Below are 13,463 nucleotides of genomic sequence, written 5' to 3'. Positions count from 1 at the left end.
TGTAAAACTATAATACAGAGATTGCAGAACATGCAGAACAAGCAGAAAGATCCTTAAATGTTTTAAAAACTGGATAAATGTTGACGTCTGGAGGGTGAGGTGCTACTAACTACACCTTAACCTGGATCCACTCAGGATTGGCTTCTATACGCAGGTCAACACAGACATAAGCATAGAGAGGTGTGGCTTCAAGTGCAGTTGTATAAAAATGTATTAAAAATAAAGAATATAAATGTAGCAGTAAAACTAGAGGACCACGTTATTGTAAAAATAAAAATAGATAGAGTGACAAGCATGTATTCAGATTTATAAATGACTCCACAAAGTGCTGGTTCTGGGCAACAAACAGAAAAATATTTAAAGTACTCCTCACACTATAAAAAAAAAGGCTGGCTGCTGCAGGTTTGCTTGTATTTGAATGTTATTCTACTTATGTGCATGCAGGTGTGCAGCAAACCCAAACTGTTCTCTACATGATGGAGCGCAGAGACGGCATTAATACACTTAAATCATCATGAAAGCGCAGTGGGTTCATCTCACAAAACAGACATAAATAATAATACAAAATAGGTTAAAAATATGCAAAACAATAAGAGAAAAAATACAAAATTGCACTAAATAAAAAATAAACTAGACAAAGAAAAAAAAAGACCAAACAGCAGCAAACTATCCTGAATATTATCTCTTTTTCTATTCAATTATTTTTAAAGCTAACTAGTATATGCATATACTGTGTAAATTATATTGTTTAAAATTACACATGGGAACATACAGGCTACTAGTTTATGAACCTAAAAACTATGAGTATGCACATTTCAGAAAGTTGTGGCAGATATAAAGTTGCTTTGTATAACTCTGAGTATTTCTAAGCTTTAAAAACTAACTGTCCCAGATTACAAAATCTACCAATTCTGAAACAATTTGGCATAAGGAATATAAATATAAGTGCCATGTTCCTTTGGAGTACAATATCCAGAAATTGTCTTCTGATTGAGCAAGGAAACATCTCAGGGGTTTCATAATGATATTAGGTGTTGATATAATGTATTGGATTAATATTTAAATAAGTGTCCCACATTACCCTAATCTACCGTATATATTAAGGACACAGCTCATGGTAAATCCATATCACAATAAAATACAAAATAATACAAATACACGTATATATATATATCATAAAGAAATGTGTCATTTTTGATAAAGTTGAATACAAATGTGGCCAACCAATACAGGTGTATCCGCCCTTCACAGCTCAGGAAGCTCAATGCTGAGATTACCTGCACCTGCTTTTTACACCTGACACAATTAATACAAATATAAAACCCGTCAATTTAACATAAAGTATGATAACGTTCATCACATACCTCTAACAGGAGTTTAAAGTCTCTCTCTGTCAGTTGACTGCAGATGTAGAAACTCTGTGATAAACCTGCATGTTGGGCCTTATTGTGTTATTGTGGTCTTTTCCTTAAAGGGAAAGTGACTATTAAGCTGAAAGGAGGAAGTGATGTAATGTGACCAGTCAGGTAAAAGTGGCTGGGCAGTTTTATTTATCCTACTTATTATCCTATTTTTATACCATTATTTTTTCTCTCATATTCTTCATTTTCCACCATGTATTGTTTAGTTTTGATCTGTAAATTATTTCCATATACTGTTTACCTGATTGTTTGTATATTCCACTATTTTTCAATAAATTAAAATTTAAAAAAAGCAGCCAGGCAGATATAAAGTGGGATGCATTTAAGACTTAAGCTGCTATTTATGCATTAATATTCATAATTCATCTTTTAAAGCGAGGTTGGCTACTACACAGTTTGTTTCTCATTGCTTTAACATGATTTACATGTCATACTCTGCCTCTGATTAGCTGCTACTCTGATTAGCTCGTTAATTAGCTTGTTGATGAATCAATAAGCTTTACTGTGTTTTTTTCTCTTTCGCTTTAGAGAGTTTCACACACTTATATTTGGTTCTTCTTCATCATTTAACTTATGTTACAGCACAACTACACAAGCTAGTAAAGCCACTGAAAACACTGTATTATTTTCCCACCTGCATTCTGCGAAGACCCGCCCTACTCCTCCTCTGATTGGCTCTTACCCTTATAACCCTAACCCTAAGCATCTCACTCCTCATCATGGATGTATTATAAGAGCTGATAGAGCTCCACCACTCAGCCATCAGCTGATTTTTCCCAGAAGTCACTTGTGGTATTGTAAAATGATTTCCCTCCATAGATCAGCTTTGTAAAAGAGTCTGTAAAACTGATAACAGGACATCTCGAACTGCAGACAAGCTCAATTATGATTCTTTTTATTATGAATTTTTAATCCATGGAGGTTTATATTTGTAACTTTCCTCAAGCCCAGAAAAGCAGTTTAAAAATCAGTGACGTCAACATAATGTAAAGTCTGCAGACTAGCAGGGGAAACACTACTGAGTATAATCAGTGTGCAGCATAACATGGAAGCAACGCCTTTTTGGCGTATGCATCAGCCAAGCAACTCTTATTGGACTAAATTGGTACCATTTTTTGTCCAGTATCCAGCTCTTATAATACATCCATGCCCCATCATGCCTCAACCTAACTAACTAAGCTTCTGAGTACTAGCCAATAAGAGGTAGAGAAGGATGCAGAATGCAGGTATGAAAAGGCATTAAAAAGTTGCCTACTAATTTCTTCTACTGTCTCCATCGGCCGTGTGATCCTCTCCCTGCAGGTTTTAGTTGTCTGTTATCACTAAATAAACACTCTGCTGATGTCTGTAGGTCATAAACATTAACCAATCAATAACTAGAATGTAGTTTCAACCAAATATTAACCCTCCTGTTGTCCTCGAGTTAAGGAAGGAAGGGAGGAAGAAGGAAGAAGGGGGGAAAGAAGGAAGGAAGGTAGGAGGGAGGGAGGGAGAAAGGAGAAGAGGAAGGGAGGAAGAAGGAAGGAAAGAAGGAAGAAGGAAGGAAAGGAGGGAGGGAGGAAGAAGGAAGGAAGGAAGGGAAGAAAGGAAAGGAAGGAAGGAAGGGAGGAGGGAGAGAGGAAAGAAGGAAGGAGGGAGGGAGGGAGAAAGGAAAAGAGGAAGGGAGGAAGGAAGGAAAGAAGGACAGAGGAAAGAAGGAAGGGAGAAAGGAAAGAGAGAAGGAGGGGGGAGAAGGCAGGGAGGGAGGAAAGGAAGGAAGAAAGGAAGGAAGGGGGATGGAGGGAGGAAAGAGAGAGGAAGGAAAGAGAGAGAGAAGGAGGGAGGGAGGAAGGACAGACGGAAGGAAAGAAGGAAGGAAGAAAGGAACAAAATCAGTAGTATAATATCTTCTGTAAGAGAAAACAAAGCTGCTGTTGTCATAGTAATGCCATCATGGGGTTATCTCCGCTCATGCTTGGAGACTTAACATCCAGGTTACAAACTAGGAGCCGAGGAATTTGAAAAGACGTGGTTGGTTACCAGGCAGGAAATGTCTCATTATAACAGCCGCTATTGAATTGGGAAACGTAGGATCCAGTGTCGACACATATGGAGAAAAACATATCAGGAATTATTGGCCTTTCATCAGTTTTGAACATGCTTTTTAAAAGTCGAATACTAAATCGCTGGTGTAAAGTTTTAAATATGATTTAATTTAACCCTCCTGTTGTCCTCCCGGGTCAAATTGACCCCATCTCTTTTGACTGTTCCTTGTTTCCTTCCTTCCTTCCTCTTTCTTTAATTTTTCCTTCGTTCCTCCCCTCCTTCTTTGCTCCCTCCTCCTTCCATACTTCTTTCCTTCCTTCCTCATTCCTTCTTTCTTTCATTCCTTCCTCTTTTCCTTCCTCCCTCCCTCCTTACTTCCTTCCTTCCTCACTCCTTCCTCCCCCCCCCACCTTACTCCTTTCCTTCCTTCTTACTCTCCTTCCTTCCTCCTTCCTTCTATCAAAAGTCCACCAGGGGACGACGATTTTGGTGTCAAAAGGACTTCCGTCTCTATACAAGTCAATGGAGAATTCACCAACTTCTCACTTGATTTCTAACCTCAGTAAACGTTTTCAAAATGTGTTTATGGTCTCAATCGCTAGTTTAAAGCCTTCTTTAATGCAGTATGATGTTCATTTGTGAAATTTTGGCCTCCCTGATTTTATATTTGACGATAAAGCAGGGTATGCATTAGGGCGTGGCTACGTCGTGTTTGACAGGTTGATTGGTTCACAGGTTCAGGAGGGCGCCGCTTTCCCCTCCTGATGCCCATATAAGTAGAATCCGTGTTTTTATTTTTCCCAGCATGCACCTGAAATTTTCAAGATGGCGCTGCTCAGATCCGAAACTATTGGCTTCCGAGCAGCAGTCCACTTACCAATGGGTGACGTCACGGATGTTACTTCAATTTCTTATATAAAGTCTATGGTTCTGCATTACGTATCTTAGTAACCACAATTGAAGGATCATTACAAAAAATATGTGTTTATGTATATATTCTGTATATATAAGATTATCGGCCAATATTTCAATATTTTTTTACTCCCTAATATCTGTATCGGTATCACAAATCCAGCATTGCTTGGGCTCTACTGATTATTGTTAATAACTTGTTATATTGTATTTATCTATATACTTGGCTTTTTTCTTTACATACAAACACATGCAAATCCCTTAAAACCATCAAGAAAGAAGAATGTGTTACAATAACTCCTGCTGTGAGTAATTGATTGTTATTCCAGCTCATTCGATACAGCGTACATACAGTATGTCCGCCACACAGAAACACACCAGATGTAGGCGACTGTTTCCACTTTGCATACCATCTAAATTGCAAATATGACGCCATGCAACATAAAAAGTAAATTTATTTCCTTCATAAATGTAAATCTTGTCATGTTTTCGGTTTCACAGTCTGTGACTCACACAAGAAAATGTCGTGTTACTGTCTGAGACATTGTCAGCTGCCACCTTATCTGCTCTAATAGAGAGAAGCAAGGACAAACAGCACAAAAGCTGATAGAAAAGTGGATGCCTGTGCTGGTGCAGCAGAGGACAAGCGCATGAAAAGGAAGTGTTGAATGGATCCAGTCTGCAAGCAGAAGAAAAAAAGAAAAAAAAGAATTTAACATCTCATGCTTCTCCAAACCTCTAAAATATTTGTTTCACATAAGAATGCATGCATCAGTTTGTAAATGAAACAATATTTAAGGAACATTTAAATCAAAGAAACCAGAGGCGTAGCTACCACTGAGGACATGTCTGCAGTATTTTCTTTAAAATGTGGGTATTTTAACAAACTTGGGGAGTTATTCTACATTTAAAACAGTGTCTTTTTTCTGAATCAAGAGATGAAACTCCTAGAACATGGAGAAGACTTTAAAACATCATTTAGACTTTCATTTTGGGGAATTAACACTGATTTTACAGGTCAAAATGAGGCCTAAGAGTTGACTTCTTCTTTGAATTTTAGCCTCAATTTCACCTTTTTTAACAAAGGAACACAGGACTCATCTGAATAATCTAACAACCCTAAAGGTTCATGATATGGACTTTATTTCTGACTCTCGGTAGTGTATGCACATCCCAAAATGTTATCAGGTGCATACTGCATAGACTAAAAGGCAAAAACAATCTCAAGGATGAAGAACAACAACACACTGAAGAGACAAATCCCAAAAAACTATAACTATACTTAACTATAACTTACTAACTATTACTTCACACCTTCAGTGTTTCTGATCATTTTGGCGGACAGCAAAAAACACAAACCATCAATCAATCAATCTTTATTTATATAGCGCCAAATCACAACAAAGTCATCTCAAGGCACTTTACACAGAGCAGGTTCTAAACCGTACTCTTCAGGTTTCATTTTAAAGAGACTTAACATTCCCACATGAGCAAGCACTTGGTGACAGTGGCAAGGAACAACTCCCATGAGTCTTGGATGTTTCTTGCCAAAAATGCACCTTAGGAGTCGTAGTTAACCCCAAAGTTGTACGTCCACGACTGAATGATATTTCGATATGTCGATGATGTAACTGTGCCTTTGACTTTTTATCAAAAACAGACATTATGTTTTAGATCTTTGATGATTCAGCCAGGAGAGTTTTGTGCTGATCCAACTGATCCATAATGTGCTCCAACTGTGAGTCACGTAACATTGTCTATGGGAAAAATGCATAGGACTTGTACCAGGGGTGCCCAAAAAAGCTCCCCCTTTTTCAGATCTCTGAAGTAAAACAGCTGCTCTACTTGTGCATAACTCTCTGTTTTGTCACCATCTCCAGAAACCTGTCCAACTACACCTCCAAAAACCACCAGTCAGGACCAAAAAGGATGGAGGGAGAAGGCTGTAACCCTGGGGTGGCCATGGATTCAGGTAACCCTTTACTAAAAGCGGTGTTCCTCCGTCGCCTGAGACTCACGAGGCTGCTCCTGGAGGGAGGGGCATACATCAACGAGAGCGACGGCCAAGGCCAGACGCCCCTGATGGTGGCCTGCAGGACGCAGCACACTGACGCCCAGAGCGCCAGCCGGGTCAAACTCGTCCAGTTTCTTCTCGAGAAAGGAGCGGACCCGAACATCCAGGATAAGGAGGGTTGCTCTGCGCTGATGCACGCCTGCCAGGAGCAAGCCGGCACCGAGTTGGTGTCCCTACTTCTGGCCAATGGAGCGGATATCAGCCTGGAGGATCAGTCTGGGACATCAGCGCTGGTCTATGCAGTCATGGCTGGAGACTGGAAGGTGTTGAAGCTTTTGTTGGACACATGCAAAGCCAAAGGGAAGGAGGTGATCATCATAACCACGGACAAGTTCCCATGTGGGAAACTGCAAGCCAAGCAGTATCTCAACATCCCTCCACTCGGTCCTCTTGATCAGACGGACAAAACGGCATCAGCAGCTCCGGCGTCGCCCTCTGAAATCCAGCTCATCACCTCCCCCCAATGCACCTCCTCTTCCTTACACCCTCCAAAGCCTGTCTTCTCTTTTAAAGAAGCCCAGTCGTGTGGCGTAAACTCACATCCGTGTTCGCCATCGTGGTTTCGAGGTCTCAACCAAGCGGAGGCGAACAGACTGCAGCAGCCTCTCCTGAGGTTGAACTCTGAGCCGTGGTTGAGGATCCCAGCTTCTCTGCTCAACTGGCAGACTCACGCAGCCTCAGAAATCAACCAAACTGAGGATCTTTGCTTCAGAGTTCCCAAACTGGATGAGGACAACAACACGTACTTAAATGCTGACAACTTCAAATGGTATGATGGAAGACTGAGAAGCAGAGTAGAAGGAGATGGAAAGAATGAACATGCCAAACACACGGGACAAAACATATCCTTACCAGGTCTCCACTCGTCCCACTCCGCCTCCCATCCCAATCTTCATTCTGTAAACCTCGGAACAGATTTGGTTACCTCCTCTTCTTCCCTTTCTGGTGGCAAGAACCTCTGCGCTCCGCTTCACAGCATGGCCTCGTCGAGCCTTAACAGCATCATCCAGAGGCGCAAGCTGGGTACGGACATCTACGGCTCCGACCCTCAGCTAGCTGCGGGGATCCGAAATCTCCCCGAGGATTCCCAACAGAGAGCGAGAGACGCAGCAGAGGGTAAGAAGCTGGCTCCTTTACGCTGTTCCAGCACGTTTGGCTCAAGGGAGTCACTGTCGACATTCGGCCCGACCAGGAGAGTGCTCTCCGGGTTAGAGCGACGAGGATCTGGCGCCTTCTTGTTGGACCACAACTCTCAAGCCAGGCCTCGATCTCTGCCTCCTCTGACCCTCAACTCCTCCAACACTCCAGCCCTCAATCTTTACAACCTCAGCTCCAGTGGAGTCCAGGAGTCTGGGCTAAAAACGTTCCTCCCCTCCGCTCCTCCCGGGCATCCCAAAGAGATGACGAAGAGGATGCTGCAGAGGAGACACTCGATGCAGACCGAACAGTTCAAAACTACAGCTTGAAATCCAGCGAAGGGAGGGAAGATCATCAATGTGTTTCAATGTTTAAACGTGTTTATGTGACGTAGCGTCTGTGTAAAGAAACTCCACGACGGAAACCAAAGAGGATATAAAAAGAAAAATAAGAGATCCTAGTCAATGTAATGACATACATGTTGAAGTTATCTCCCTCTGCCTCAGTGAGCTGTGTGTTGTCACTGTGCATGTTGCTTCAGTGTGCAGTTTTAGTAAGAAACACTTCCTTAAAAGTTGCATTTTTAAAAGAATTTCTGGCCACTCGGCAGCAGCAAAGCAAACTAAAAACACCTAATAAAGTTAAGGTGAATGTGTTGGCACAAAATTCTGCCTATTTGCACCTCCAGTAGTCTCAGAGCAGCATCAGCATTTGGAGTCGAGTTTCCGGTCATTTGACAAATATTAAGCTCAGTATTTACTCTCCTTTCTGCTCTGCTGCGTTCCATTTACCTTGGAAGTTGGAAGTTGGCACACTTCAAACTCGGGTGTGACATCATTCCCAGTTCAAGAAGTCAGAAAAACCAGTTCTAGCCCCATTATACATTTGATTGCAATACCAGTTGATAAAAACACATATCACAGTATTTTGCACATACAAACAGCGTAGTAATATGTCCACAAATAGAAGTTGGACAGTGCTGTGTGTACGACTGATTTAATGAGACACAAATAAGACAAATGTGCTAATAAACAGGATATTATTACAACTTTGACACTATTGATGCACAAGGTTGGGGTTTTGAGGTTGGGGCTGGTGAAGTTCCTCCGAACTTCCGAGTCAGAAATCTACGACAACGTATTAGGGTCATATATGAAAAACAAAAACAAAATACTTACCTGTAATATTTCAGATATTAAAGCTACTCTTACCTTTCTTGCATTTCACTCAGCACTTGAAAAAAAAAAAAAAAACTTGAACAGCAACAACCCCTCCTCCCTCCTATGTCCCACCTCCGCACTTCCTTCCCCTCCGCTAACGCGCTCTATATATATATATAGTTTTCTTTTTCCCCGTAGGAGCGGCTGGAGGTGGAAGCCGTGGCCCGCTTTTGTCGGTCATTGTCAGTCGCTACTGTCTGTTTACGGCTATCTCCGTGGATCATGTATTATAATGCCGTGGATCCACTACAGACTCTCTTCCGGTTAGGGGCGCACGCGATTACGTAATGTGGGAGGGGAAAACAGGCAGGTCGCTCGGCCAATCATATCATTTGGACCGAATGAGTTTTCACAGAATATTATGAGAATGGAATAATGATTAGTTTCTATGCCTGGTGGATCTCTCTAAGATTTTGGAGTGCCATTACCTTATTAATAGCATTTTAACCTAAACAAAAAAATGTGTAAAAATGTAACAAAGGTAAGGGTAGCTTTAAAGTCGTACATTTTCTAGAAAAAATCTCATAAATGTATGTACAAAAAAACCAAAACATGGACGTTTTTGGACATTATAAAGTTGAAAATTTGCCACAAAGAAAACTCACAAATTTACTCTCACCTGATCTAGATTTGTATTGTTTTTTTTCTCTGAAACAGGCCCAATGTCTTGCAATGTCTTTTCAAAGTCCAGATGCTTAGGATGATCTGATGATTCTGGGCTAAGATGACAAGTATCTCCTTATTACTAAACCCAACTGAAAAGTACAATTTGATCAGTTCTTCCACAGCAGCATAATGCACGACAAGCAACGTCCCTCCAGTGTTGCAAAGTGAGGCTATGTGACTGCTCGGCAGAATAAAACAACTTTTCTTTCAGTTTTTTTCTCGTAAATGTGCATCTTTAAAACCAGAAATTCTTGAAATATTTCCCCCTCTCCTTCAGGTCAGTATATATCGCCCTAAACACTGTTGTACAAATCTGATTTCATGGGTAATTCCAGTTGAAATCCAAACTTCTGAGTACAAATGGAAAGCATCACCATGACTCCTGTGTAAAATGATCTGACTCTTTAGCTGCAGGATGTTTTATTGTCTTCACCAGCTAGTTGCTAACGTTGTCTGTCTGCTTTTAAGTGTTGGACAGGTAGTGTACTGTAGGTTTTCCAGGCTGATAAAAAGGTTCAAAAACCAAAAACAATAAACTGAAAGAGGCAAAAATAAAATAAAAATGCATACTGCTGAGTGAAACTGCAGATTCAGGTGATAATTCTGTGTTTTTGTCACTACAAACTGTATCTGTCATCATTTGATCCACTGTTAGTGTAAAAAAAAAAAAAAAAGCCATGTTTCTGCTCAGCTGAGCCCAAATAATAACTCTTATTTCAGCTTTGTTTTAGTCTCCAGCAGCAGCTCCTGAGGAAACACCTGGCTCTCTTCATCAGTTGTTACAACTGTGTCTGTCTTCTGTTTTGCTGCTGATAGTGAATAATAATTTAATTTGTGGGTTTAAAACTCAAAACTATGAGCTCAAAGAGGCTTAAAAAAAGCTGCATAGAGTAGCGGGGAACGGCGTAGTTTATCAGTAATTTTGGATTCTTTAGATTTTAGCATTAGACTTATTAATAGTAAAAAAATGTTGATAATTGCAGCTTCAAAGTCATTGTTTGGACTTTAACCCTCCTGTTGTCCTCGAGTCAAGGAAGGAAGGGAGGAAGAAGGAAGGGAGGGAGGGAGGAAGGAAAGTAGTGAGGAAGAAGGAAGGAGGGAGAAAGCAAGGGAAGAAAGGTGGAAGGAAAGGGAGGGAAGGTAGGAGGGAGGGACGGAAGGAGGGAGGGAGGGAGAAAGGAAAAGAGGAAGGGGGAAGGTAGGGGGCAGGAAAGAGAGAAGGGAGGGAGGAAAGGAAGGAAAGAAGGAGGGAAGAAAAGGGGATGGAGGAGGGAAAGAAGGAAGGGAGGAAAGAGAGAGGAAGGAAAGAAAGAGAGAAGGAGGGAGGAAGGAAGGACAGACGGAAGGGAGGAAAGAAGGAACAGTCAAAACAGACGGTGTCAATTTGACCCGGGAGGACGACGCGAAGGTTAAAAATGTCAGAGAATTTGTGCAATAGATCAACGATGGTAATTTTGACTTCTGTATCTCACGATTACAGGAAAACCGATGTTATACCTGATTAAATTTAAGCTATAAATTGTCACTGCAAAAGTTTTTATTGTAATTTTTTGGATGATATTTAAATTAGACTAAGTTTGTAAACTTCAACAGCCTCCCACATTTGTTCAGCTGCTTCTGAAGGAACTGGACGACTTCGAGAAGATTAGACTATTTTCCTGGTTTTAGTTTAACTGGTGACATGCTAATAATAATAAAAATAATACTAATAATAATAATACCATCCATGTTACTCAGTGATATTGACATTTTCCATATTATTGGGGCTCAAAACAAGGAAGAAATAAAGCAAATGTTCTCATAATTAAGAGTAAATTCTGTTTTCTTGTAATTATGAGATACAAAAGTCATTAACCCTCACATACTGTTCATATTCTAACTCGTCACAGTATTTCCTCACATTTTTTTTTACTGATCTCAGATGTGAAAAAGGGTCAAATGTGACTCTGAACAGTATGTAAGGGTTAAGAAACCATCAGCTGTGAAATTAAAAAAAGCATCTGTCACTGAGATGATGTAACCGCAAAAATAATACAGATGTTCACTGTGTATGAACAAAAATAGGGGGGGAAAAGTGTTTAATAAAAGCATTTATTATGATGAAAATGTGTCACAAATCAGTGTAAAAGTACATCACTACACATTAAACATGCATAATCATCTGTTCTACCATCCACACAAAAAACACACCCTAAAAAACAACTAATAAAAACATAAAAACATTAAGTACATCAGTGTTTCCCACATATTTACATGTTTACATTGTTGTTAAAAAAAGAAAAAAAGAATGAATTAAAAATGAGGATTAAAAAGATGAGTCATTATAAACGTTTAACACCATTTAAAATGAACTGGGATTTTGTTTTAATTTGTTTACTTCAGCTCTGATCACATTATGCAAAATAAATACATATCAGTATCTACGGCAGGTGACACTCACAGTACAGACAGTGGAATAAAAGCAGAATATTTGTTTTCTGTGTCTCATATATACAAATAAAACCCTCTGCATAGTTTCTCCAGCTGTCAGCTATCAGCTCAGGCGGACTGTGGACACTTTCTCCTCTAACAGCACCCAAAAAACTCTGATCTAATTATAGTCCTTTCTGTCTTGTTTGGGACAGGTGTTTAAATCCTCCCCGCAGCGTCGCTCAGGCTCTGTCGTAGTCGCTGACCATCTTCTTGATGTGGTTCAGTTTTCCCTTCAGATATTTACACCGACGCTTCTTCATCTGGTAGTCTGCAGACTGTGGCAGACGATGAGAGAGAGAGAGAGAAAAGTAAGATATGATGAATAAATCAATCAAACGTTCTTTATATAGCAGCTTTCATTCAGGTTAATGTAGTTTAAAGTGCTTCGTAGTTGATTGGCAAGCTGATAATAAGACAGAATAAGTGACGACATGAAGAAAAGATATAAAAATGATGAAAGAATAAAAACAACAAGAACAAATTAAAAAGAAAAAACTGAGACCAATGCATGCAAGGAGAAAATAAGGATGTTAAAAATGTTTAAAAAATGTAAATAAAGTAAAAGAAAAAAGAAAAATAAGAGAGAATAAGACAAAAAGTTTATTAAAAGTTAGAGTAAAAAGAAAATTAGGTTAAAAAAAGATTAAAAAGACAAAAGAAAAGGGAAAATTAAATACAGTTTAAGTTTAATAAAAGCTAGAAAGAAAAAAAAGTTTAATAAAGAGATTAAAAGACAGAAGAAACATTAAATAAAATCGATAAGAAGGTAAAACTTATAGATTAATAATAATAACATAAAATAAAGTAGAAAAACGTTTTAAAGTATTAAAACAAATATATAATAAACTATAAACTAATAACTATAAACTATTCTTAATCAAAATCAGGGTGATTTTGAGTTTTGATGAATAGATGTTATAATAAATACAGATTTTAACTTGAAGGGAAACTTTGGTATTTTTCAACCTGAATCCTATTTTCCCCTTTCTTGTTTATGTGACTAATTGGGACAATAATTGTTTTAATTAATCCAGAATTGAGTGAAAGCAGCTCAGTCAGTAATCCAATGTAGATCCACTAATAGAGCTCGTTTTTGCCACTGAAAGGCTCATTTTTTAATTATAAGTATCTTTTAACGTGATGGAAAGGAGCACACAGAGAAATTAAAAGTCTCATTCTGAAATCTCATGAGAGTTGAGTTATTGCCAAGAATCACCTAAAATATTCAGCCAAATTCATTTAGATAAAACTACGCTACACTTTCTGTATTTTAACACAACAAACTCCTCTCTATAACATTCAGCTTAATATTCTTTAATTAATTAAGAAATACGATTTTTTATTATGAATCCATTTAATGACCTCACACGTACCCGTTTCATGGCCTTTATCCTGCTGTACTCGTCCATAGCATCCTGTTACAAAGAGAACAAACTCATTGTCAGTCACATTGAAAACTGAAATCGGGAATAAAAATCCCAAATTTAAGATTAATAATAAGAACAAACACAATGTCTTTGTCGCCTCTGTCACATT

At 39.2% G+C, this 13,463-nt stretch overlaps 2 protein-coding genes across 2 annotated transcripts in view; one reads left to right on the top strand and one right to left on the bottom strand.

Annotated features, from left to right (window-relative positions):
* The first annotated feature begins 6,287 nt into the window (after nt 1–6,287).
* Nucleotides 6,288–7,898, top strand: ankrd34ba (ankyrin repeat domain 34Ba). Its single transcript, XM_062434524.1, has one exon. The coding sequence runs from the start codon at nt 6,288–6,290 to the stop codon at nt 7,896–7,898; it is 1,611 nt and encodes a 536-aa protein (XP_062290508.1).
* Nucleotides 7,899–11,691: 3,793 nt separating this feature from the next.
* marveld2a (MARVEL domain containing 2a) overlaps nt 11,692–13,463 on the bottom strand; it is a 32,248-nt gene continuing 30,476 nt past the window's right edge. Inside the window, exons 17-18 of the mRNA XM_062435216.1 lie at nt 13,301–13,342; nt 11,692–12,202 (exon numbers count right to left, since the gene is read on the bottom strand). Coding sequence (XP_062291200.1) covers nt 12,107–12,202; nt 13,301–13,342 — 138 coding nt within the window. The 3' untranslated portion in view covers nt 11,692–12,106. The remainder of the gene's footprint in view (nt 12,203–13,300; nt 13,343–13,463) is intronic.

This window comes from Scomber scombrus, chromosome 15, assembly GCF_963691925.1.
Source record: "Scomber scombrus chromosome 15, fScoSco1.1, whole genome shotgun sequence".
Taxonomy (NCBI): domain Eukaryota; kingdom Metazoa; phylum Chordata; class Actinopteri; order Scombriformes; family Scombridae; genus Scomber; species Scomber scombrus.
This window is presented reverse-complemented; position numbering and strand designations above follow the sequence as displayed.